The sequence below is a fragment of the Bombus vosnesenskii genome, unplaced genomic scaffold (assembly GCF_011952255.1).
Source record: "Bombus vosnesenskii isolate JDL3184/JDL3185 unplaced genomic scaffold, Bvos_JDL3184-5_v1.1 scf7180000013265, whole genome shotgun sequence".
In the NCBI taxonomy this organism is placed as follows: domain Eukaryota; kingdom Metazoa; phylum Arthropoda; class Insecta; order Hymenoptera; family Apidae; genus Bombus; species Bombus vosnesenskii.
Window position 1 is genome coordinate 6,688,384 of NW_022882925.1, and position 22,859 is coordinate 6,711,242.

The 22,859-nt window shown below is 37.1% G+C and overlaps 1 protein-coding gene across 4 annotated transcripts in view; it reads left to right on the top strand.

The window, feature by feature from the left end:
• Positions 1 to 22,859, top strand: part of LOC117242122 (unconventional myosin-XV) — a 62,398-nt gene that overhangs the window by 37,904 nt on the left and 1,635 nt on the right. For 3 of the 4 annotated variants that reach the window (XM_033508545.1, XM_033508554.1, XM_033508562.1), the window contains 7 exons: positions 18,137 to 18,513; positions 19,918 to 20,221; positions 20,894 to 21,289; positions 21,888 to 22,072; positions 22,182 to 22,314; positions 22,405 to 22,609; positions 22,723 to 22,859. In XM_033508545.1, the coding sequence (XP_033364436.1) occupies positions 18,137 to 18,513; positions 19,918 to 20,221; positions 20,894 to 21,289; positions 21,888 to 22,072; positions 22,182 to 22,314; positions 22,405 to 22,609; positions 22,723 to 22,859 (1,737 nt within the window). Of the gene's footprint in view, positions 1 to 18,136; positions 18,514 to 18,828; positions 18,839 to 19,917; positions 20,222 to 20,893; positions 21,290 to 21,887; positions 22,073 to 22,181; positions 22,315 to 22,404; positions 22,610 to 22,722 lie in introns of those variants that run through there. The other variant, XM_033508570.1, reaches the window with a different exon arrangement.

Here is a 22,859-nt window from a genome sequence, read left to right on the forward strand (position 1 = left end):
GCGACTTCTTCCGGCCAGCTAGAGCTAGACCATTGTAAGAAAGTACGCAACGTCGCGGTTCGTGCACGATGTCGTCACTTCGCTCGTGACAAAAGAGGCAAACAACAATTTGTTACCGGTTTTGCACCTTCCCAATGTTTTTTCCGCCTTCGATGAGCCCACGTTTACTGGAAAACTTTCACTGCGACCCCATGTCCATCGTTCCACTTGTGTCACAATTTGAAAACTCTGTTCCGTGAAATAAACTCGAGGAATTGTAACTGAGGCAACAAAGTGGCGTATTTTCGAAGACTCCAAGCTGAGGATTCAGCGAGTCTCCGAGAATTGAGTAGCACTTACGAATGCTATGCCATGTTGCACGATTTACGATGCAATTCAAAGTCGCATTATATACCAATCACATCTTTACATTCCACGTTACGAGCGAGGGCAAAGAAAAAAGGAGACCCTGTCGGCGCGTAGGAAATGTCAATTCGTCTTGCCCCGGAGTCTATCGTTCCTTCTCTCTTTCTCTCGATTCGCGCGACCACGCAATAAGAAGTTCCTCGACCAATTGTAAACACTGTGTCATTCCTGTGCACAGGTGCATTGGTGAGCGAGTGCGCGGCGCATACGTTACGAGAAATTCGATCTCTCCGTTTATAGGTTTCACCATTCAATAAAAAATCAACTGTTGTACAGACGTGCTTGTGTAATTACACAACGAGGAAAGGTACCATCGAACCGGTTGGAGTCAAGCGATTCGCCTTCCGCAACGGAGCAAGCCGCCTCTTATCGCAATAAATTTCTTTCAATAAACGAATCTAACTGCATTCTTGCGCTGATTTACGTGTAGTTGTCATCTGATAGACTGGAATTGTAATAATCAGCTGTTAACTGAGTCGTTTCTCTCTCTTTCTCTCTTCTATCTGTATTAGTAATCGTATCATGACGAGCCCGTTTCTACTTTCGATTAAATGAAACGTTGACAATACATGACACGTTTCTGGCACGTCCAGTATTTCTCATGCCATAGTTATGTCACAAGGATATCAAAGATATTATTCGATGTCAAGGAGTTAAAAGAGTAAATCCTTGATTTAGAAAATAGTTTAGCTCCGAGCTTCTTTTGACCACTATAATAGAAAATCGTTGATAAATTGTTCCCTTTGATACGAAAAGTGGGAAGTTGATATAATTACTAGAATCATCAAAACATAACTGTAAGCACCGCTAACTAGACAAGAACAGAGAGCGGTACTCTGTACGAATCTCTCCTGATTAGCAAACAACGAAGATAGAATCCAAGTTAGAACCATGTCGAAACGAACATTTCGATCCCAGGCTATCTATCCTGGCGAATGCTCAGAGCAGCGTATCGAAGGAATCGTTGGATCGCCGCGACGTGCACGTCGACAATTAAGCCGCCACGTGAAATTTCAAAGAAACGTGTCGAATCATAGAAAACTTGAATTTCCTCTTTTCGTTTATTCGAGGCAGTTTTGCGGATCGGATGCACATCGTTGCATGCGTGGCAGCTCAGCTACGTTGGATATATTCCCCAGCTGGAAGGAGTTAAAGCCACGTAACGTTCAGGCGCGCAACTACTTAGGCTTCTTTCAAGCGATTCAGAGTTCAAGCAACTCGTGTTTACCGGAGGCAACACCTTCTTTCTCGCGTACACGATACCAGCTTGGAGACCGGAAGCCGTTTGAATTGCTAATGACCCTGGCAACGATCTTTATCTCCCACTGACACTCGGGGTCTGGCCTAAATTCTCTCGCGACGTCCTTCCAGATCTACAAGGTGTCCTGAACCATCACGTGTCGTCGGTGAATCATCTTTGCAAGGGTGCAAAAGGGTCGAGCGTACGGTACAACGACAATAGTGGCAGTAAAGTGTATCGTGTCCTGTACAAGCTATTTGAGACACAGCAAATTTGAGAGCTCATTACATTTTCATTTTAATCTCTTGCCTTATCAGAATTTGAATATAAATTATTTTATTACTATGAAATTTACAATATTATTAGGAATGTTAGATATACTGAGTGAAGAGAGAGAGCAACAGATATTCTCAGTAGTAGGAATTCTAATTATATAAACTGTTTGTCCCCTCGACAAGTCTGAAGAATTAAAACTAACCTTTTCTGGCAAATGCCTTCGTTGAATGGAAACCATAATTCATGCTATAAGTGACGAAACGGCACGAAGGAAGAAATTAACGAGAAATAATTTCGGTGAAATTTCCTAGGCACCATGTTAGAGAATATCTATGCAGCAAAGGAAAGTTTGTCGGAAGTACGAAAAGACATTAGCTAAGCATCTCGCAACGTCTCTTCTCAGAGAGCTAATAACATGTAGTGTTTTACGCGTATGAGATCGAAGAAGCCTGTAACAGTTGCATTGCTAAAGAATCTCTGTATTTTTTAAGGCGAATCTTCATGAACAGTTTCACTTGTCTTCTTTAGATTTCTACCATTCTGTGTCAGGCTTTTTCCTAAGGCTTGACGAGAGAAGTGTCGCAAGTGTTCGATGGCTGCGTTTCATTTTCGTAAAAGGTAGACGTGCAGCGTTTAAGAAACAGAAGTTGCGATAGATCGAACGTTAGAAATGGAAAATGTGTCTCCGAATCGCGAAACAGGGGAGAGTTTTCTAAGTCGACTAGTCTTTCCGGTCATGACGGGTGCCTTTTACAGCGGTCGATCGCGTTCAGAGAACAGATTTCGCCTCGATCACGCACTTTTCGCCACATTGTAACGTCTCGTGGCGAGATCACCAGGGGAAAAAAGTCCAAGAAAAATGCGAGTCGTTAGAAAATTGTGAACAGGGGGAACGGTAGGCGAGAAAGCGTTGAGAACGTTTCACGATGAGTCGAACGGAAATTGGATCGAGTTTCCTTAAAATGGAAGCCACTAAAATCGCTGTTTCATCAAAGTTGAACGAAGCCACGAGAAACTACTCCTTTTTAGGTATATAATTTCATAATTCTCCTTTTATAAAAGGGTCTATAATTTCTCTGGATATTCCTTAGAAATAGCTTCAATGAAACAAATATAATTTACTAGCTGACCTGCAACTATGATCTGTTAATTGCGTTTCTTATTTGAAGAGCCTGTAGACATGAAGTAAATCGCCAATTGCAATTCATTTTATCGCTAATTCGCTATATAGTCCTCCCTAGAGGAGGGTACAATGTTTAACGAATCCCCTGTCTCATCGTGGTTGCTAAATCATCAATGATTTCATAGCATAGAAAAAGAGAAAGATGGAGGTTGTAAGGTCGCGTATGTAGAAACGTGGGAACGCGTGTCTTCAGATTCGAAACGTATAAAGATCCTTCCGGCGGAGGATGAGAATCGACGCTCGAGATACATTTTCGGGAGACCTAATCAGACTTGATACTTACCAAAATATTCTAAAATTTCTAGGAAAATTTCTTAGGTGATATATAAATACCCGAAACTCACAAAACACAATGCTGAGAACGAAAAAGAGGATATCGTGGCTTTTGGAAATGGAGATAGGGCTACGGTTTAACGAGCAGGATGTTTCTCGACCGGACTCACGTATTATGGGACCCTTCCAGGGTCCCAAGTGTAATCGGTCGTTTCCGTTAACGACAGGTGCGCCTGCTGTTACACGGACACGCATGAATCACGTATATCTTTTGTGTAGCTTCTTTTCTGATCGAAAATTTCAAGCGATGGGCTTCGTCTTTTCATACTCTTGACGAATTTGTATTCTTACAAAAGACTGTTTACAATGGACGGAATTCTTTCGCTTATATATCGAAGAAAGAACACGAAGGAGTTTATTATTATTGTAATCGAGTGTATAGAAAAATAATTAATTTCAATAGATGGAGTAGATTTAAATATCAAAAGATATGCAAGTTACTTTCCCGAGCAGGAATTTTTTTTACCGAGTATGTATATCTATCGACCGAAGAAATTACAATCATTCCTGGTATCCAACTATCACTTCCGACTTTTCCCTTCCGTCTTTGATTTCTATTTTATTCACGGTTTCTACATGAAATTGTTTGTCGCGTTTATTACTTTATTTTGTGCACGAAAAAACAAGTAACCGTGAATTATCTTACTTAATAGAATTAACGTCTTGATCGATTATTAATTACGTACAATATTGTACAAACAATCTTTGATCGCTTATCGATCCGGTAGAAAAAGAAACACCGAAACAATTAATTTTCCTCGGACCAGATTTAATTTACTTCCTATTTCCTCTTTGCGATTTCTCCTCTTCTCTCAACGTTCGCTTATTACCGACAGCAAGAGTCATTAAGCGGCTGTCTCTGGTGAAAACTTATGGCGACCCTTCGTCTTATACACAAACGAAGATTTTACATTACAAGTAACTGACTTTTCAAGATAGAAATTAAAAGCATCTCCTTGATTCGATGGAACGAAAATTACCAATAAACTGTAATTCAACGCTTCGAAGTACTCACATCGAATACATTTTGGAACAAAAATATTAACAGATATCGCTGGTTTCTTCTTTAACAAATAAAAATTAGAAATATCGAATTAATAAACACGGACGACGACTAAAATAGAAAATTTGTACTAGAGAAACAAAAATGAAATGAATTTTAAATACTTTTACCAAAGATTATTCAAATCTCCAAAAATATACCATTGTAAATTTATGAAATTTTTACGAATTGGAATTGGTGACACTTATTAATTGGTGATTCTAGTAATTCTAGTATAAAGGAAACTTAATGAATATTAATGGAAGTACGTCTTCATAATTCTTTGCTTCGAATCGAAGCAAAACAGATGGTGTTTAATGAAACAGGACGACTAGAAAATTTCACTCGCCAGTTACGAAATAAATGGACATTCCTGCATCAACTAAGTGGAACCTTCTTATATTCTAATTCTCATTTTTAATAATATAACGTGTATCGATATAGGATATTCCTTATTGATGGTCAATGAGATTATACTTCATGAATCGATGAATAATTGAAATCGTAGCTCATCGAGTATACAGAATACGAAGCAACTGATAGAGATAAATTTTTCCGGGATTGTGACGCGAAGGAACGAAAGTCTCGTTATTATGTCATAAACATCACTGACCTATGTTAATTGGTCTTCAAGTTTCTCGTTCTTTCACTGACTGCTAAATACCCTACTAGTTCGCGTGCACGCACTATGCATTCGTAACAAGAAAACTGTATATCCAATACCATACTGTCATACCAATTAGGAAAATTAAATTCAGGGAAGATACAGAGGCGTCGCGAGTCTCGTGGTCAGTAAACAATTTACGATAATCATAGCTGAATGAAAAATGTCGAAGTTATCAGTGTATCTTGAAAATATAATGACAAAAAGAAACTGATCATATAAATCTCAAAAACTGCACGTGTGTAAGTTAGTTATAAAAATATAGACAACGTTGCTGTTTTGTGCATAAAGAAGTTGCTGAGCATCGTTTCAAATATCCATACGTATCCTGGTAGGGATCTCTTAACTTGTTCGTGACTCTCCAAGAATTTCCTAACAGTTCCTAACGGTAACAATTACATTTCCATTACGAAATTACGGGCAATAACGCAATCGATCTGACCCACCTCGATCTTCCTATTCATTAAACCACTTATTGGTTATCCGTTCGTTCTTTCGAGAGAATTAAGGAAAAAGATTTTTACTCTACATTCCTTACTTTATTATGCGCATTCTGGTCGGTGCGTAATGAAAAATAAAAACGGGAACGATGGAAAGGAGAAAGAGAGAGAGAGATAGGATGTTCTCAATGCATGGAATCAGTAGTGGGAATGAGATACTTCGACGGTCGCTGAGTCGATCGAAATACATTTCAATACGTTCCATCTTTTATCGAGCGATTTCTAACAAAGAATCCTCGAAGAATGCAGAATCTTCGACATAAAGTGGACCAAACCGCAAACCATAAACTTCCTTCCATTCGTGTTTTTTGGTTTTACGAATTTTGTACAATTTTTTCCTTTTTTTTCCATATACACCAAGGAATCTTCTTCATCTTCTTCCATCTTTCTCACACACACGTCCTCTTTCCTTAACACTATAGGGTTGTCCTATATAAAATTTGCGCTAACTTTTAGATACCCAAATTAAATACTCGTGGGCACACATTTTTTATATTTCAATTAACGCCTTGATTTTGTCATCATCGATAGGGTGCGACAAGTCTACGACATTCTTCATCTTTAAACTCAACATTTCTAGTCCTAAGACTACAAAAATCATTTACAAACACCCCTATCATGTAATGTGTATACAATGATATAGCGGTACCGCGTATTCTACATTTCTCATATATACTATTCAAATGATCAGCTCTCCTTTCCGATGAAAGTGTTATAAATATATCGAAAATGCATTCCATCGCTCTGCTATGATCCTTTCCAAAATTCACCGCATCCAGTTGCGATAGCTATTATACAAAGACCGAGCCAATATTATGTTTCTCCCATCGCACCCACATATACTGAAACTTTTCCCCAAAGACCATATCCGAATTCCATATGCGTTCATTGGCATTCTCGTTATCTCGCTCTTTGCATGTACGCGAGTCGTTTTAGCGAATCTCTCACACCTCGAAAAAAGCAGACCCGCGTAAGTCACCACCTTCCCTCCATCTTTTCGCCACGCGATTCACTTGGAAACACAAACGAAACCGTGTGTCGAATGCCCATTACTGCGCAAAACGTACGCAAGTACACACCGTGTGTGGAAAGGCTCGACCCAGATATCGGTGTTTCGAACGTGCCGGCTAGTCAGAGCGCAACCAGCAGGGAACAGCGCTGTCTATCGGAAGCCGCACAGCTCTTCAGTTCATCGACTGTCGTTGCGCGGTGCACGCTGGTGCAACGCTGCACACGGTGATCTTTCCGTGTACGCCGTACGTGCGTCTTCCGCTAGTCGTCCCTTCAGGCGAGAGAAATTTTGCGATCGCGCACGCGGATACTCTTATCGCGTTGATACCGTGTGACCGGTGAGTGTCAGTGACTCGATCCTAGATAGCTTCGAGAATCAACGGTAAAAGTGACATGTGAGCCCTTCTTCCGCCGTTTCTTTCGATTTATTTTGTTATCTTGAACGTACCGTGCACTTTGACAAATTTTAAGTCGCACTATTTTTCAAGGATCGTCATATTTGTTTAGGAGCCGATGAGAATTGTGGAAGTTATGATGAAATTAATGAAGCTTGATGAAGTTTATGTTGGAATACAAGATCGACGAATTTTTTTAGATAATTTTTTACTTGGTGATCAGAGTTCGATGAATTTTAGGAAATCATAGGAATACGATGATCGACGATATAATTACTCGACGTTGAGAAATAATTAAAGAACATATCGAACTACAAATTTTGTACATGTTTCACTAATCTACTGAGTTTAACAGATTTCGTGGAATAATTAAAAAATATTAATACGAGAGTACGAAGATGGAAAAATCATTGTGGGTGTTTACTCGCTTAATGGATAACGAGGATAATGAAAGTAATTGGGTGATATTTTGTGGTTAGTTTACTGTGCAAACTCGAGACGATGCACTTGCTCGTCTTCATAGACCAACTGCCGTCTTTTCTTTGAGGCATAATGAGGATATTTACAGTTGTCCTCTGTCATTTGTTGGAAGCACCTGTAATACCGACATTTACGATTTCAAAGTAATTGCTTTCACATTAATTACATCAGGAACCAACGAGTATTAAACTTTGGAGAAATTAGTCTGTTCCATAGCTGGTTCGCCTGCTATTGGATTTCTGATTACACTCGTTCGACAAAAACACCGAGTAGAAAAAGTATCGAAGAAACGTGTTGCGTAACTAACAGGAGAATTCTACGAATGTGCCGCGTTAAGTGTGACGGTAAAAGAAAGAAGGAAACGCTTGCCAATCGAGTCTGTCAAATCAACACAGTCCATTTCTTGTCCCGACGACGTCCGTTTAAACGCACATCGCAACTTTTTTCTCCATTTGCGTAGTTTTGTTTGCATTAATCATTCCAACTTCTTGTATTTTACGTAACACGCGTTTCTTCTTCCGTTTGTTTTCTTGCATACGTTAAAATCGTTGCGACAATTTTCAAGTTTCAGAGAAAAAGTACATTAATATCGACGCTTCCTGAATATTCAAATTACCTCTACCTCCTTTCATAATTGTAAAAAATTACTTTCTTTTATGTCAGTCTTCACTGAAAAATAGCATCTTGCCTTCTTCGAGCGATTAGAGTTATGCTTTTGTAGAAATGAGAATCTTTTAAATATTTTTTATCTGCTTTTGTAAAGTTAATCAGTTTCAAGGAATTCGTTATTATTTTACCACAAAATATTAAATTCGTCCCATTTTCACGCTGCTTAGCAAATGACAGGTACATTGTTCGTTATATACAGTCGCACTCCGCTCGTAAATCGAGAAACTCATTAAAGATAGCCACGTTTAATGCAGGTCTTTGCTGTAATCATTCGATTACAGAGAATTATCACGATACTGTGTATCATCCTCAAAATCAGGCTCCATATACACGGTTGTATAATAGTATAACTGTACGGTAGCATGAAATCAGCAGGTGGTCTCATAATTAATAGTGCATGACTCGAATAAAAAAATACAGTCCAAAACACCGTATAGAACATCTGTTCTTTAATTTGTAAGAAGGAAACGTCTTCCATCGGGAATAAAAATTTCCATCAAATGAATGTAAATTATCACTGTATAAATATAGCTTAGAAAATATTGAAACGTATGAATGTTTATAATGGTATTGCTGGAATTAATGACGTTAATAACTCCTTCAATTTTCAGAATTCTCTGATGAAACTGACACAGAATATTCTTGCAAATATGTACAATTAATTAATCAAATACGAAAATAATCGACGAATCTTCCTTGATCGTAAATAAAATAAACGAAAACACAGAAAAAGAATAAAATATAAGGAAATTCTGCAACATTCGATACGAACAACTATCGATGGCGATGCGGGTAAGGAAGGCTACACCCTGTTTCCGAGCAATGTCACGCGTCAGACCAAGCTTCGGCCTCGCAAGCACCGCGAAGATAACAGTCTCGATCTCGATCGCCATCGTGTCGCAATAAATCGGTTTCGCTTGCCCCAGTGTCATGGCGAAATCTCGGTATTCGTGTCGCCAAGGCTCAATTACGACTGGCAATCGTTGTTTACCTCGACTCGCAGCCGCAACATACCTTTCCTACCCATTAAGAAATTATTCTCCGCTTGTTCCCGAGAATACATCGCACACCTTCGATAATTATTTGCTCGCGGGATGAGGCGGGCCCTGTGTTTTCTTAAAATATTCGTTACGACCTCGCGCAAACATTCCACGCGTTCACCTGACTAGATCCCACGATGGCAAAACAAGAGATGACGCGATAGTTGCGATAATCACAACTGGGCGAGGTCGAGATTCATTCAAAATTGATTCGAAAATCCATCGGATCGATGATTCGAAATGTTTCGAAATAGGTCATCATAATACATTTTTGTGGCACTGTTAATGGAGCCGTTTTTGCGAACCATCATTCGGTATTTTCGTAGCGTGTAATTTTCATCTGAGATTAATAAGTAGGCTTGTTTTTATTGGACTGAGATTTCGCTGCGAGAAACTGTTTTGCTGAAATGACTGCAAAAAAGAGGAAATTAAGGGAACAGTTGTAGGATCATATGTAGAGATGAAAAAGTGAAGATATTTCGTTGAAGTTGCTCGCGATCTGTCATACTTGACTCGTCAAGGAATCGAAAGTTCGCTTTAATCGCTCCACAGGGATCCTCTATTTTGCACCGCTAAGCGGCGAAAGTGGATCCAGTCCGACGAAGAAATCGAGGAAATTTATCGAAAGACATACGCAATTATTTTTTATAATTCTGAAGAATAGATAAAACTCTACCTGCGGATGAATATAAACTTACCTTGTAACGAAGTTTAAAAAAAAAAAAAGAAACCCATCTTTTCAGTTCTTGTAAATTGATAATGAAATTCATTCATATTACAACTAAGTTTTTTAACCACGAAACCAGTCTGTTCAATCTTTGTGAATTAATAACAACTCTGTTACAAACAGACATTTCGAAAATCATTTGGAATTAGCCTCCAAGTATAGACGATGTCTATATGCGAGATTACAAAGGACTGCCTGTATTGTCTATTTTCTATCGGTGTTTCTCGATGAAGAAGCGACCACGGGAAAAGAAAAATAGGCATGTGATCGTGATCTTCCTTACGCAAGCCTAACAACCTCATACGAGATCGTTAACGATCCTCCTATACGCAAGTTTACGCGTTCCGTAGATAGTTGCGTAGTCGCTACCGGCATACCAAACTAGCCTCCATCCGAGATATCGATGTTCAATCGAACTGGGAATAATAGTCATTGATTAACCATAAACTCGTTTCAACACCGCATCGTCTCGAAAAATAACATAAATTAATGAACATTATTAAATTATTTCTGTTGCGAAAAAATTATACTACACAGCAATTCTAATAAAATATTTATTAAAAAATCTAGATTTCTTACTAATTTTACTTACGATATTATTATCTTGATCTAAATCTTTGAGAATCTAAGAAATATTATATCAGTATTATTAGTATTATAGTATCGTATCATTGTTATTAATATTCGATTAATCAAAGTAATCATATATCTTAATCAAAAAGTACTTTTCGAGAGGATAATTTTTGTACAAACGCCTGTTAGCTGAAACATGGTCTGTGTAAAAGCATAGTGCTTGTCATTTAATTAGAGCCATGCAACAGAGCAGAACAACACAATGCTAATTAGCTGTTTCTTCGCCGATTGTTCTGTATCCTTTTGCGGAACGACTATCCAGAAATATTCTCTTCTGTTGCCAAAAGAGAAAAAAACTTCATTAATTCGATATCCTTGAAAGCACATTTTTCATCGATGATCATCTACGAAAATAGTTGCTACGCGAGAGATACTCGAATTTAATTCTAAAAAATGATTACCCCTTTGAAAACAGGTTCCATAAAACGCAAATAAATTATTCCAGGAGACAAATATCCTTGTCTTCGATGTATGATTCGACAACCATCGCGAAACGTTGAAACACGAACGATAAAACGGATAAAGGTACATGACAAGTACCATTCAAGGCTAAAATTATAATTTTAAATAATCCTCTAGAGATTTACAGGACGAAGTTACAGCGCAAAGATGAATTAACTTTGATCGCGTCATTTATGCTCTTTCATCTGCACGTTCACGATTGGATTAAAGTAAAACGATAGACGTTTTGTAGGTCAGAAGATGCTCATTCCATTAGTATAGTGACATACTGACTAAGAATGACTGGATTCCGTTTCCTACTTTTTCCTTGACCATCGAGTTCCGACTAGCCTTCCATTTGAATCTGGGTTCTAAATCTCTGCATCCTCTCCCCTCTCGGTTCGACATTACAGAGATTCTTAGATGATAAAGAGGACAGGTGGACATTCTTTAAAATATCCCGACTGATTTCAATGCCATAGTAGCGTGTAGCATAGAAATTGAATTTTTATGTAGTCAACTGTGCTTCCAACGTACATTATTTAAGTTAACAGAAAATTAAGAATCTTCTTGTAATATCTACTTAAAGAGATGCAGTATTCTAGAAGATGAATATGTTTACGAATTATTTACTAAATTTCTATTTACTTTATCCACCGCTAATGGGGAAAGCGAGTTTTCATGAAAAGCGAAGACAACCCTTTTTAATAGGTAGGAGAAGTTAAGTATCCAAGAAAGCAGAAGCCTTTCTCATTCGTTGTTGGAGCGAAGGAGAGTTTGTTAGCGCGAAATAATTACAATGAAAAGTGCACATTGTTCTTTGGTCTCACGACAAGCTTCTTCGCCGATCTTCTCACGAGGCCCTGAAGAAGGTCCTTCTTCCGTGATCCACATTCGGCATTGCGTGCCGTAACGAGGGCAATTCTGCGGTTTTTTCAAGCAAATTCGGCTTCGTTATCGAAGGAAGAACACGCATAAAGAACACCAAACATTGACGAAATCGTGGTAAAATTTTTATTATCGTCTTTTTATTATCGTCTAGTTAATTTTTTTAGGCACTCCGCGTGATAATTTATTCGGTTCTATCTTACGGGTATTTACGTACATTTCTCGAATGTGATCTTTTCCCCCTTTCTATTCGAAATTTAATTGCTATACCGCCGTGATTTTTTTGATGTTATTAATAATTTCACACGAGGAAAGCTATCACCGAAGCTTAGCGATATGTTTAATGTATATCTTATTCTCGAATTTCTCCATTTTTGATATCGTATTTGTTTCACAGGGTTTCCTTTTCTCTTGTTAATTAGTATTAGAGGTCTTTCAAGTGGTGGCCGAAGAAAGTTTACGGTCGCCATGCGTAAAAGATCTTTGGTTCGGGGAATCAAGGTCAATTATATTCTACGAAATGTAATTTCTATGCATTCGTCGTGCTCGATGGCCTGTACTATGCAGAAACTGAGCTGGAAAGTATTCCTTCATTGACTTTGCTCGTAACACGATGTTTCGAATTGCGGTGTCGTCTGATATTCTATTGCACTGTAACCGGCACGAGAAAAGACGCTTATGTCAGCAATTATTTCTGTGACATCAAGACCAAAGAAAGATTAAGTCACTTAAGAAAATTCATCAACCTTTGAATCCTAAATCCTTTTAGCCAAAATGATTTCCAACAAGTAGTATATTTCCTTATGATGAAAGAATAATAAATTTCCTTATGATAAAGAATAATTAATTTAAATAGCGGTGGAATGCAAGCTTAGGCTTCGTCTTACGAAGTACTTCAATTTACATAACACATACTCTAGGCTTACTATAAATTTTGAACAACTCAATTTTTAAACGATAGACAGTGCACGGTACATTCAAGAACCAATTCCACGTATTTAATAATCAGCTTAACGCTTAAACATTCATGGAACCATCTTCCTAAACAAGTTCGTGATTATTAAAAAGAAAAGAGAAGATGGTTAACTCATATGTCGACTAAACAGATTCAGATGTATTCAACCAAGTCAACGAACAAAGTGTCCATCATCAACTGACCAAAATGGAGAGAGAGGTTTCCGATACCGAAGGGATCTTCTCTAAAAGACTGTCCAGCAATTGGGCAGAGCTGCCAACAACCCTGAGGAAGAAGCCAAAACATCGGCCAGAGATTCTCTCTCAGTTCGTCGATCCTTCAGAAATCTCTGAGAACGAGACCAAGAAAATCGAACCTAAACCCTTCAATAACGTTCAAAGAATCGTGAGAAGATCCGAATTTCTGCGTAAACTGGAAACGAACGAAAATGGGAAGAACGTGGATTATCGACGAGACGCGAAGATCGACAAGAAATCGTCAGAATACTCGTTTTCCCGCGTGGACGAAGATTATAGGAAACACTACGATGATCATGACTCAAAGCTAGGTCCTCGGAGAAAAAGTATAAGCAATCTCGTCGGGAAGTTCGATCACAAGAATTTCTCCGACGAAGATCGAAAAACCAACTCTCCAGACAGCCTCTTAGTGAAGTCCTCGGAGTCGGATCTAAGCAGCGACGAGTACGGACAAACGGACGACTCCGGGGCGTTTTTAGAGAAGGCTTCCAACCGTGAAAAGGGGCCAAAGGGCGAGCAGAGAAACAGGTTCATTAAATTTTTCGCGAAAGACGAATGTAAAAGAAAGAAGAAGCAGGAAGATAAGAAGGCGTCTCCAGACTCTGGTCATTTGGACGTGAACAAGAATAATGTTAAGCAGATTTCGAGAATCATAGAATCGACTAAGAAAGATTCCAAAGGTGTGAATCAACAAAAATTCGAGTATGAGAATATACCAAGGATCGACGTGTCCAAGCTGGATCAGAAGCCTTTTCTAAATCCCATAACAGCAACGGTTAATTCGACAAACTCGAGCAATACCGATCGTCCTCAACCAACGATCGAACAATTGAGGCTTGAAGAGGGTTGCCTGTTAAGAAATTCGAGAAACTCGAGTCCGTCTGGTCCATTGAGAAATAATAACGACAACATTGAGACGAAATATCGAGCTCAATCTCCGGCTAGACAGAATCAAAACGCAGAGGATATTCAGATGAACGAACTGATCCAAGATTTCTACGATAGCGATCAGATCGTCGGTCGAGTGAACGGGGAACGGAAGGTTTCGAAAATGGAAACGATCACGGAAGAAAATGCGGATGGAAGCAAACTGAGTGTCAGGGAGATCTTGAAGAGATTCGAAGAGCTGAGGACGCAGAACGAGACGCAAGTGGAGGAGAAGTCGAGCGACAAGACCCTCACCACGATACAAGAGACCTTGAAGAAACTCGACGAGAAGGTCAAGAGCTACCAGGTCATGATCCCGATAAGATTCTTGTCCTCGATTAATAAATACTCCGTAAATCTTACTCGATTCCCAGTGAAATTCAATACTCGCATTTCAACGATCGTATGCTTTTTACTCTTTCATCATTTTGGCATATTTTAATACGACTAAATGCGCTGATAAAAATGATAAATCATTTAAACGAGGTGAGCACGGCATTTATATAGAATCGATTCCTCTTTATATAGAATATCTTAAAAATTGCACTTGCTATTCTACCAACTTTTTGCGGCGCAAGAACTGCACAACTAATTAGTTGCAAATTGGGTATTTCGTTTAATGATGCTCTCTTTTGTTATGTTGCGTACAACGAGCGTTTCGCGGCGCTTTTCTTACTAGTTAACATACTTCGAGTCAATTATTAGCCGGACAACGACTCCTACCAAATTATATAACACAGGAAGAGATCAGAACTATTTTAATTATGTAATACCTATCAACCAAGCGTACACAAGTATTCGTTATCTGAGATCTACGATTTTTATCAAGTATGCGTAACATATTTTAATTAGAGAAAATATTATTAGAGAAAAAATTTAAATAGCGCAAAAAGTCGGGTAACAGATATCCATGAAAAACAACTACCAACGTTAAACTAACGATATTATCTTTTAACTACGGCGCTTAATTATTGTTTCCTCGGTGACTGATCGAGAAACGATTTTGCTAACACCCTTCGATGCTTGATAATACGTAATTTAGTACGCCAACGATCGACGTCCGTCATTAAATACAGTTTTCCTTCGAAATGATTTATGCTCGCCGAGAAAAGGCACCGAGAGGAACAGGATCGTTAACTTGTATGTTTTACGAGCAATAAAGAATTCCTTTTGCTATTAATCGGGACCAGCGTTGTCCTTGATGACAACGGCTCGTTTCATGATTCTATAATGTATGAAAATCAATTTTCAATGAAAATTGTTCACTACCGAAACGGAGAGATGCGAAGTGGTTCGGATGTCGAAGCAATTTCCAAAGGCGAGAAATTGTCAGAGGTGAAAAAGCTTTTACCGTTAGGCGGACGATATAAAGTACCGAAAAGGAATGCAGGAGATTGCATTCGCGGCGTACTCGCATAATCGACCCTGTTTACATCGATACTGTGCCAAGATATTAGTAAAATGCTGCCGGTGGTAAAGTTACCGTAATTGAAGGCTGCGTCGAGTGTAACGAGCGTGATCATTAAAAAGTTTAAAGAGAATTAATGGTGCCACCTTAGAAGGTATCCTTCGTTCAGCAATTAAGGTTAACGAACAACGAATCAAGGCTTTATGACGCCTAAAACATCGTGCATATCTCATTCCGTGGCAGGAGTTCTAAGTTTACATCTCAATATTGCCTGATATTTGGTCGATGTCTTATTTGAATTAGTAGATAGACGAGAAAAGCTAGAAAAATTGATATCAATCTCGAGAGGAAATGCAGAATAATTTTTCAGCATGGAAAATGAAACGCTCACCTACATAGGTTTGAAAAATTATACACGAGAATCTCTAATAAAGTTGTAAAGCAATTTATTTCATAAACAGGCCGGAGAGAATCAAGTGGATGGTTATTCTTATTAATACCATTACAGTAACTATGAATGCTCACGTTTGCCATCGTACCTGGATACATTAACGATTATGTGGGTCAGGGTCAACATCTGCTTATCTCACTCGCTCAGGTACATTCAGGTTTTACCAGCAGGGTATCAGCTATCGATATATCGGGTGCTACGTTACGACTTCCTTAGGAAAATGTGTAGGAAGACCCAAAAATATTTGGAATTTATATCTTTCTACCAGTTCAGAAAATTGAACATAGAAAAGTCTCCTCCTCTAACAAAAGGATATCATTAGATGCGATCAGTGCTGCTAAAAATTACAAAATACATAGTTACAATAGTCATCTTGTTATTGACACGGAATTAATTGGGATTAAGATACGAGAAATATTTTATGAACTTAACATTTTAAAAAGTCTGATAGAAAATTGAACTACTATTAACTCTTTTTCTAGAACAATTTACACTCAGAGGAAAGAATTACAGTAGGCATGAAAATTGACAATGCACTATATGTTCTATTATTTTTCGGGTAATAGTCACTTATTATGTTGAAAATTATGGCAAATTGAGAATTACGTTATTGCAATATCATTCCTGCAATGGCACTGTGGAAAAATTACAGTTTCAGACGAAAGAAATCACAATTTACTAAATATATGTCAGCTGTGGAAGTAATAATGGCAATCATACGGAGCTATACACTTCGACTTTCACGACATTACCAGCGTCGGAAAAGTGTAAAACGCGTACAGCGGATGCTATCGATTTTCTTCTACAGAATCCAACTAAACTATCATTCATGAGCATTTAGTAATTAAATAACTTTATACAGAATCTAGTTTCTACGTCGTCTAAGAAACCAGTTATGCGGATGTAACACGCGGGAGAAGTCGGTCGTAAATCGTTTGCAAATTATTAATTTGTATGCTTCATTCATCCATTCGATTAACTGCCATTCGATTGAACAAAAAAGAAATAAATTAGAAGAGAAGCTTATTGAATGTACTTACATTACGATCCACAAGTTTGGGAGCGGTCATGTATAATCAGTCATATTTAATTAAACAGATACATATTATTACTCTGCTCATAGTCGAAAGTAAAAAACTTCCAATATATGCGTTCTACTACTTTTCTTTTTTTCTTTTTCTTTTAAAGAGAAAACGGAATATTATAAAGAAAAATATTCTACGAGACTCCTAGACACCATAGTGCATTCTTCGAATTCTTATAATGATTCTGACTGGCGTGCGAGGAAACTCGTTTTCTCGTTCGCAAGATCGATCGATGGATCCGAGATACCCGCGACTATGTCGGTGAAATGCAGGAAATGCAAGCCGAAAGAGAAAATGAATAATAGAAAAGGTCGAGAAACCGTCGTGTAAATCACTCGCGAAACCAGGGCGACGTGACGCCCACGAGGTTTTTACACAGGAAGTTTACACACCCGAACGTAATTTCTTGATCTTTTGATTGTGATAAAAAAACGGAAGACATTCGTTCACGAAACACAAAATCCCGACCTCTGACCAACACGGTACATAAAGAACAGGTCCCTTTGTACGGGAAGTGAAAAGTAGTAGTTTAATCGACGATATTTGTATAATTTTTATTGGTGATTTATGAAACTCTATCCAGTTTGTAATTATCGTCTTTTTTCTCTTTTTTTATTTAAAGTGTAACGATTTCCTCTGCTCTAGATCGACAATTCCTGAAAATCATGTGAAAGTTTAATTTGGTGTATTAGAATAAATGATGTCACTATTCGCTTAAAGAGCAACTTTCCCAGCTATAAATGCTTGATAGATTTCGCAGTAGATTAAATATATAATTAAGAATAATAATAATCAAAGTAGGTATTCGTGACTTTCGCGATCTAGGTTGCGCTCTGATTTAAAATCTCTGAACAAAAATTTTACAGTTCCTGGATGTTATAACTGATCCCAAAAAGAATTATGGTCGATAAATAATACAATTATCTCTCAGTATTCAATATTAAATTAAACAAAAATAAATGAATTAATATAATAAAATTTTACGTTACTAAATTACTTGAGGACTCCAGATTCAATATTTCAATTCAGAATATCCTAATAATGGAAACCTCAAGCTCCCAAAATCAAGTAAATTGAGAACTGAATGATAATAATAATTAAATAAAATGGTACGTTACGATTATAGGTGGATCAGAAGCCGCTGCATAAGCCGAACCATCATGAGAATCACGTGTCTCAAATCACGAAATCGATCCAGTCACAGGCGAATCACAGTGCGTCGAATCACGTTCAATCCCATGGTCAGCCTAATCATGTTATCTCGAATCACGAGAACCACGTGTCTGCCGGTCGTGTGCCGAACCACGTGTCAGCGGCAAACCAGACGAATCACCAGAAAAACCAGCAGAACCAGCGACTTAGCCCGAATCAGGAATGGCGTCAACCGGAAGACAACGGCAGATTGCAAGAAGATGGCATCTATGAGAGCGGGCCGGTCGTCAACGACGGAAAACACTCTCTGTTGCAGTACGCCATGCTCAACTTTAGACAAAGCACAGAGAAGTTAGTATTCTACTTATTCCAATTCATAATGTTATACAATTTGTTTTTATTACAGTTCGTTTTATGCGATAATATATTTTTCTCAAATAGGTGGCAAATATAAAATTCGAAAATTCTTGCATTAATAGAAGTATAAACTTTTTCATCATTATACTTCATTTTTCTAATATCTCACTTTTAATCGAGTTTAGAAAATACATTAAAACTTCTATTTTTGCAGAATAAAATTTTGATAAACCTATTTCACTAGTAATGCTAAAAATGAAGATTGTAATGTATTTTCTTTCGCAACATGTTGCACGCTGTACGCTCTAGACTTGAATCAGTAAGTACCAAACAATATATCTCCCAATAAGAAACAAATCCTTGCTCTGAAAAAAAAACACTTTTACCAAAACGAGGCATCGCAATAAAGGAGAAATTAATGTTAAGGACTAATTGGTCGCTCTTACGCAAGAAACAAGAGCTAGCCGTGTTGAGAAAGCATAACGCACTGCAGTTCTCAGAGTAACATCGACCATCTTGGTGAACGCGCGGCTAACGAGTACAGCTCGTCTTCTTTTGGCATTATTCCGTGATTCGCGAGTTACCGTTTTAAAGTGCTTCCTAACTTGACGAGGAAACTTCGATATATTCGTTTCACATAAAATTTTCTATCAAATTTTCTAATTACTACCAATTCGTTCTTACTGAAGAAACTTATGTCGAAGAAGAAAGATCTAGATGGAATTTAATAGAATCGCTAATGAATAGATTTCTAAAAACTATGTACGTAAGGTTACAATATTAAATTCTAATTGAATGTATAAAATTCTAAATGAAGTGAGAATTGACATTGCAAATGTATCTTAATTGTCTTTGCTACTCAGTGACCGACTAACTGTACCAACGTGTACAAGTAATTAAAATTAATTAGGAGTTTTCACTATTCATTGTGTGGTATTCATTATTCATAGAGATTTAGAAAGAAATATTCAACTATGGTTTTACACAGCAAACACATTTGTAACGAGGTATCAAAGTAAAACGAGAAAAGAATCGGCGAAAAAATAATAAGAGAAGGATCAACCTTCAACCAAGTCGAAGGGGAATCATTAAAACGCCTAACTAGAGTGTAGACTTCCTAAACATGACTTTGACAAGTGACGGCCACCCGGCCAGTACTCTGAACGGGACTTTTTCCTCTGTCTCTGTAGCAACATCCTGCAATGGAAATCTCCTTTACGGCCACGTACTCCTCCAAGGAGATGTTTTCCGTTTTGGAAGGCTATTACTTACGTCACCCCCGAGTCCCGTTCCTTCGATAAATTAATTCTAACAGTCGCTTCCCGCGGTTACAACTTCCTATAATAACAAGCAGAGTTTTAATAAACAAAAGTTTTAACAAAATATTTAATTTTATAGGTTTGAGATGTTGAAGACAGCAGATGGATCTATAAGTGGATCTCTTAAAGTGATCGAATCTTTGAAGAGTAAAAAGAAGAATAAAAAGAATAAAGGCCAACAGGATGGTGCGGAATGGACTTGGAAAGAACAAGTGGATCTTGTAAAATACTCTCCTGTGCCAATAGAACAGAGTCTTTTGAGACTTGATGCAGATTTAAGTGCCTTGGCAGTGGAATGCTTTTTGTGTCTGATGAGGTACATGGGTGATCAACCTTTGCCTCCAGATACTAGCGAAGTAAAATGTGTTTACACCATTCTGATGGTAAGTGACGATGTTTCTCTTCTGAACTAACAATCTCTTAGAAAACAATCCTATGTCTCTTATATTCTAAGTTTGTATGAAATAAGCCGAAATGATAAAAATTTTAAATATTCTGTACAATGACGTTGTTATATACAATTATATGAAGAAACATGGTGAAATTTGCTGAGATAATTTGTATTGGGGTCAAGGATTTAATGATGAAGGATAATAATTTGAGAACCTACTTTTAGCGCTGAAGGATTTGAATTTCCTTTTACTTGCTACTTCTTTTCATTAAAGATTTCTCCTAGATGAATACATCTTCATAATGCATTCTCCAAGGAGAACGTTTGAAATACTTTCATCAAATGATGCATGTAAACTTCATTCCATTTTTTCAGGCTTATTGTTATCAAAAATATTGTACTGCCTTGTAAGGATGTCTAACAATCCTTCATCACTAAAATAATAAATTTATTAAGAACAAGAAGATAAATTTTATATCGCTAGTTTATTTTCATATATTTTTAAAAAGTCTTACATTTAAAAAATGATATTTATAATATGCCTTAATATTCTAAAATAATTGCAAAGAGTGAAATCATCACTTTCTTTCTCCATAAACTACTGAGAAAAATCTTAGTTTAACATCTAAGGACATTATTCTCACTACTTTCAATCTAATTACAGCATTGTCATAAGTATGAATTACTTCGTGATGAAGTTTACTGTCAATTGATGAAACAGACTACAAACAATAAGAGCCCAAATCCAGATAGTTGTCAACGTGGTTGGAGGATCTTTAGCATTGTTGCTGCTTACTTCACTTGCAGTGATGGTCTGAGGCCTTATTTAACAAAATATCTGGAAACTGCAGCTTATGATAAGAGGAGAGCTTACCATGGTACAGCCACAGTGTGTTTACAAAATCTCAGGAAGACAGTTAAATATGGAGGAAGGAAAAACGTACCAAGCGTGGATGAAATTATGGCAATTAGTGCAGGTAGAAATGCGAAGAGACAGATTTACAGACTACCAGGTGGAACAGAAAGAGTTATCAACACCAAATGTACAACTGTTGTACAGGTAAATTTAGTTTTCTCTAAATTATCTAATTAGACAAAGGATCAGGATAGATGCAAGTAATATATGAAACAAATTAGAAAATCTATTGGATTATCTATTGTATTATAAGGCTGTTAGTAGCTAAACGCTGACAAACAAAACAATTGCAATATAATTTGCAGAAGATTCTTTAAACATTTACATTTAAAGATAATAAAGAAACAACAATTTATAACACAAGAGTATGTCAATTAAATAAAACAAAACTCTAATGACAATATTTCAAACAACGACCTACATACCAATAAATTTCAATTTGGAAGGCTGTCTTAAGAATATAAATAAAATAACAAAAAGTTATTAAATTAATGGTATAGGATTGAAGAGAAGACAAAATCAATGAAAATATCTCCTATATAATGTAATAACATATATAATAATAAATTGCAAAAGACAAATTGGTATTGATTTATTTAATAGCACTTTGAGTTTAGGACTGTTATATTTTAATAAATTCTAGTCAAGATATGTCAAATTGCAATATATTGTTAAATATATGATAATACAGGTGTAATGACTAATTCTTAATAATTTGTTAATAACTTAACTTTTTTGGTAGGATGTTATTGAGGAGATGTGCAATATAATATCTGTAAGAAACCCTCATGAAATGGACGAATTCTCGCTATATTGCATTGTTGATGGTGATGCGTTTACGATGCCTTTAGCCAGGGATGAATACGTACTAGACGTAACTACGGAGTTACATAAAAATCATCAAGTCTTCTACTTAATATTCTGCAGGTATATGTCTTTCCATTGATAAAAGGACTTATCTAAAAAGAAACCTATCGATTCTCATGAAAACAGTGCAAATAAGAGAACAAAAATAATACAATCTTTTTCAATTTAGATCTGTATGGTATTATCCTCTCAGACTGGATGCTCCATTGTATATAGAAGTCGTGTTCAATCAGATTGCTCCAGATTACTTAGAAGGTCTTCTACTAGTTTTACCTGGTGAACATTTACCTCAAGAAGTCATAGTAAGTCTTTCTATCTTTGCTATTTTATATAAATAATATATTGACATTGTTTGGAGTTTTTAATTAATATATTTTCTCTTTTCTTTCTAGTTCGATATGGCTCAAATAGCTGCTCTTTTACATAGGGCAGCAGATATGACTCACGAACCAACAACGAAAGAAATTAAATATTTATTACCAAAACCAGTGCTCAGTTTGAGAGAACCACGACCACAACAGTGGTCAAATATGGTCCAACAAGCATGGAACAATGTGCAACACAATACAGTTGCTGCTTGTAAAGCACAGGTGCTTGGTACGTGTTTCAGTTCTTATTAGCGAGTATATAATATAATAAAATAATAAATATAATAAATATAATATAATAAAACATTATATCATGAAAATAATGTTTAACTTTATTTTTAGAAATTTTATGGAAGTGGCCATTATTCGGGTCTAGTTTCTTCGCTGTGAAGAGGGTGCCTGAAGGAAAAGAGAAGGGTGGTGATCATATTTTGGCGCTTAACAGGCATGGAGTGCATTTTATTGATTTAATTACACAT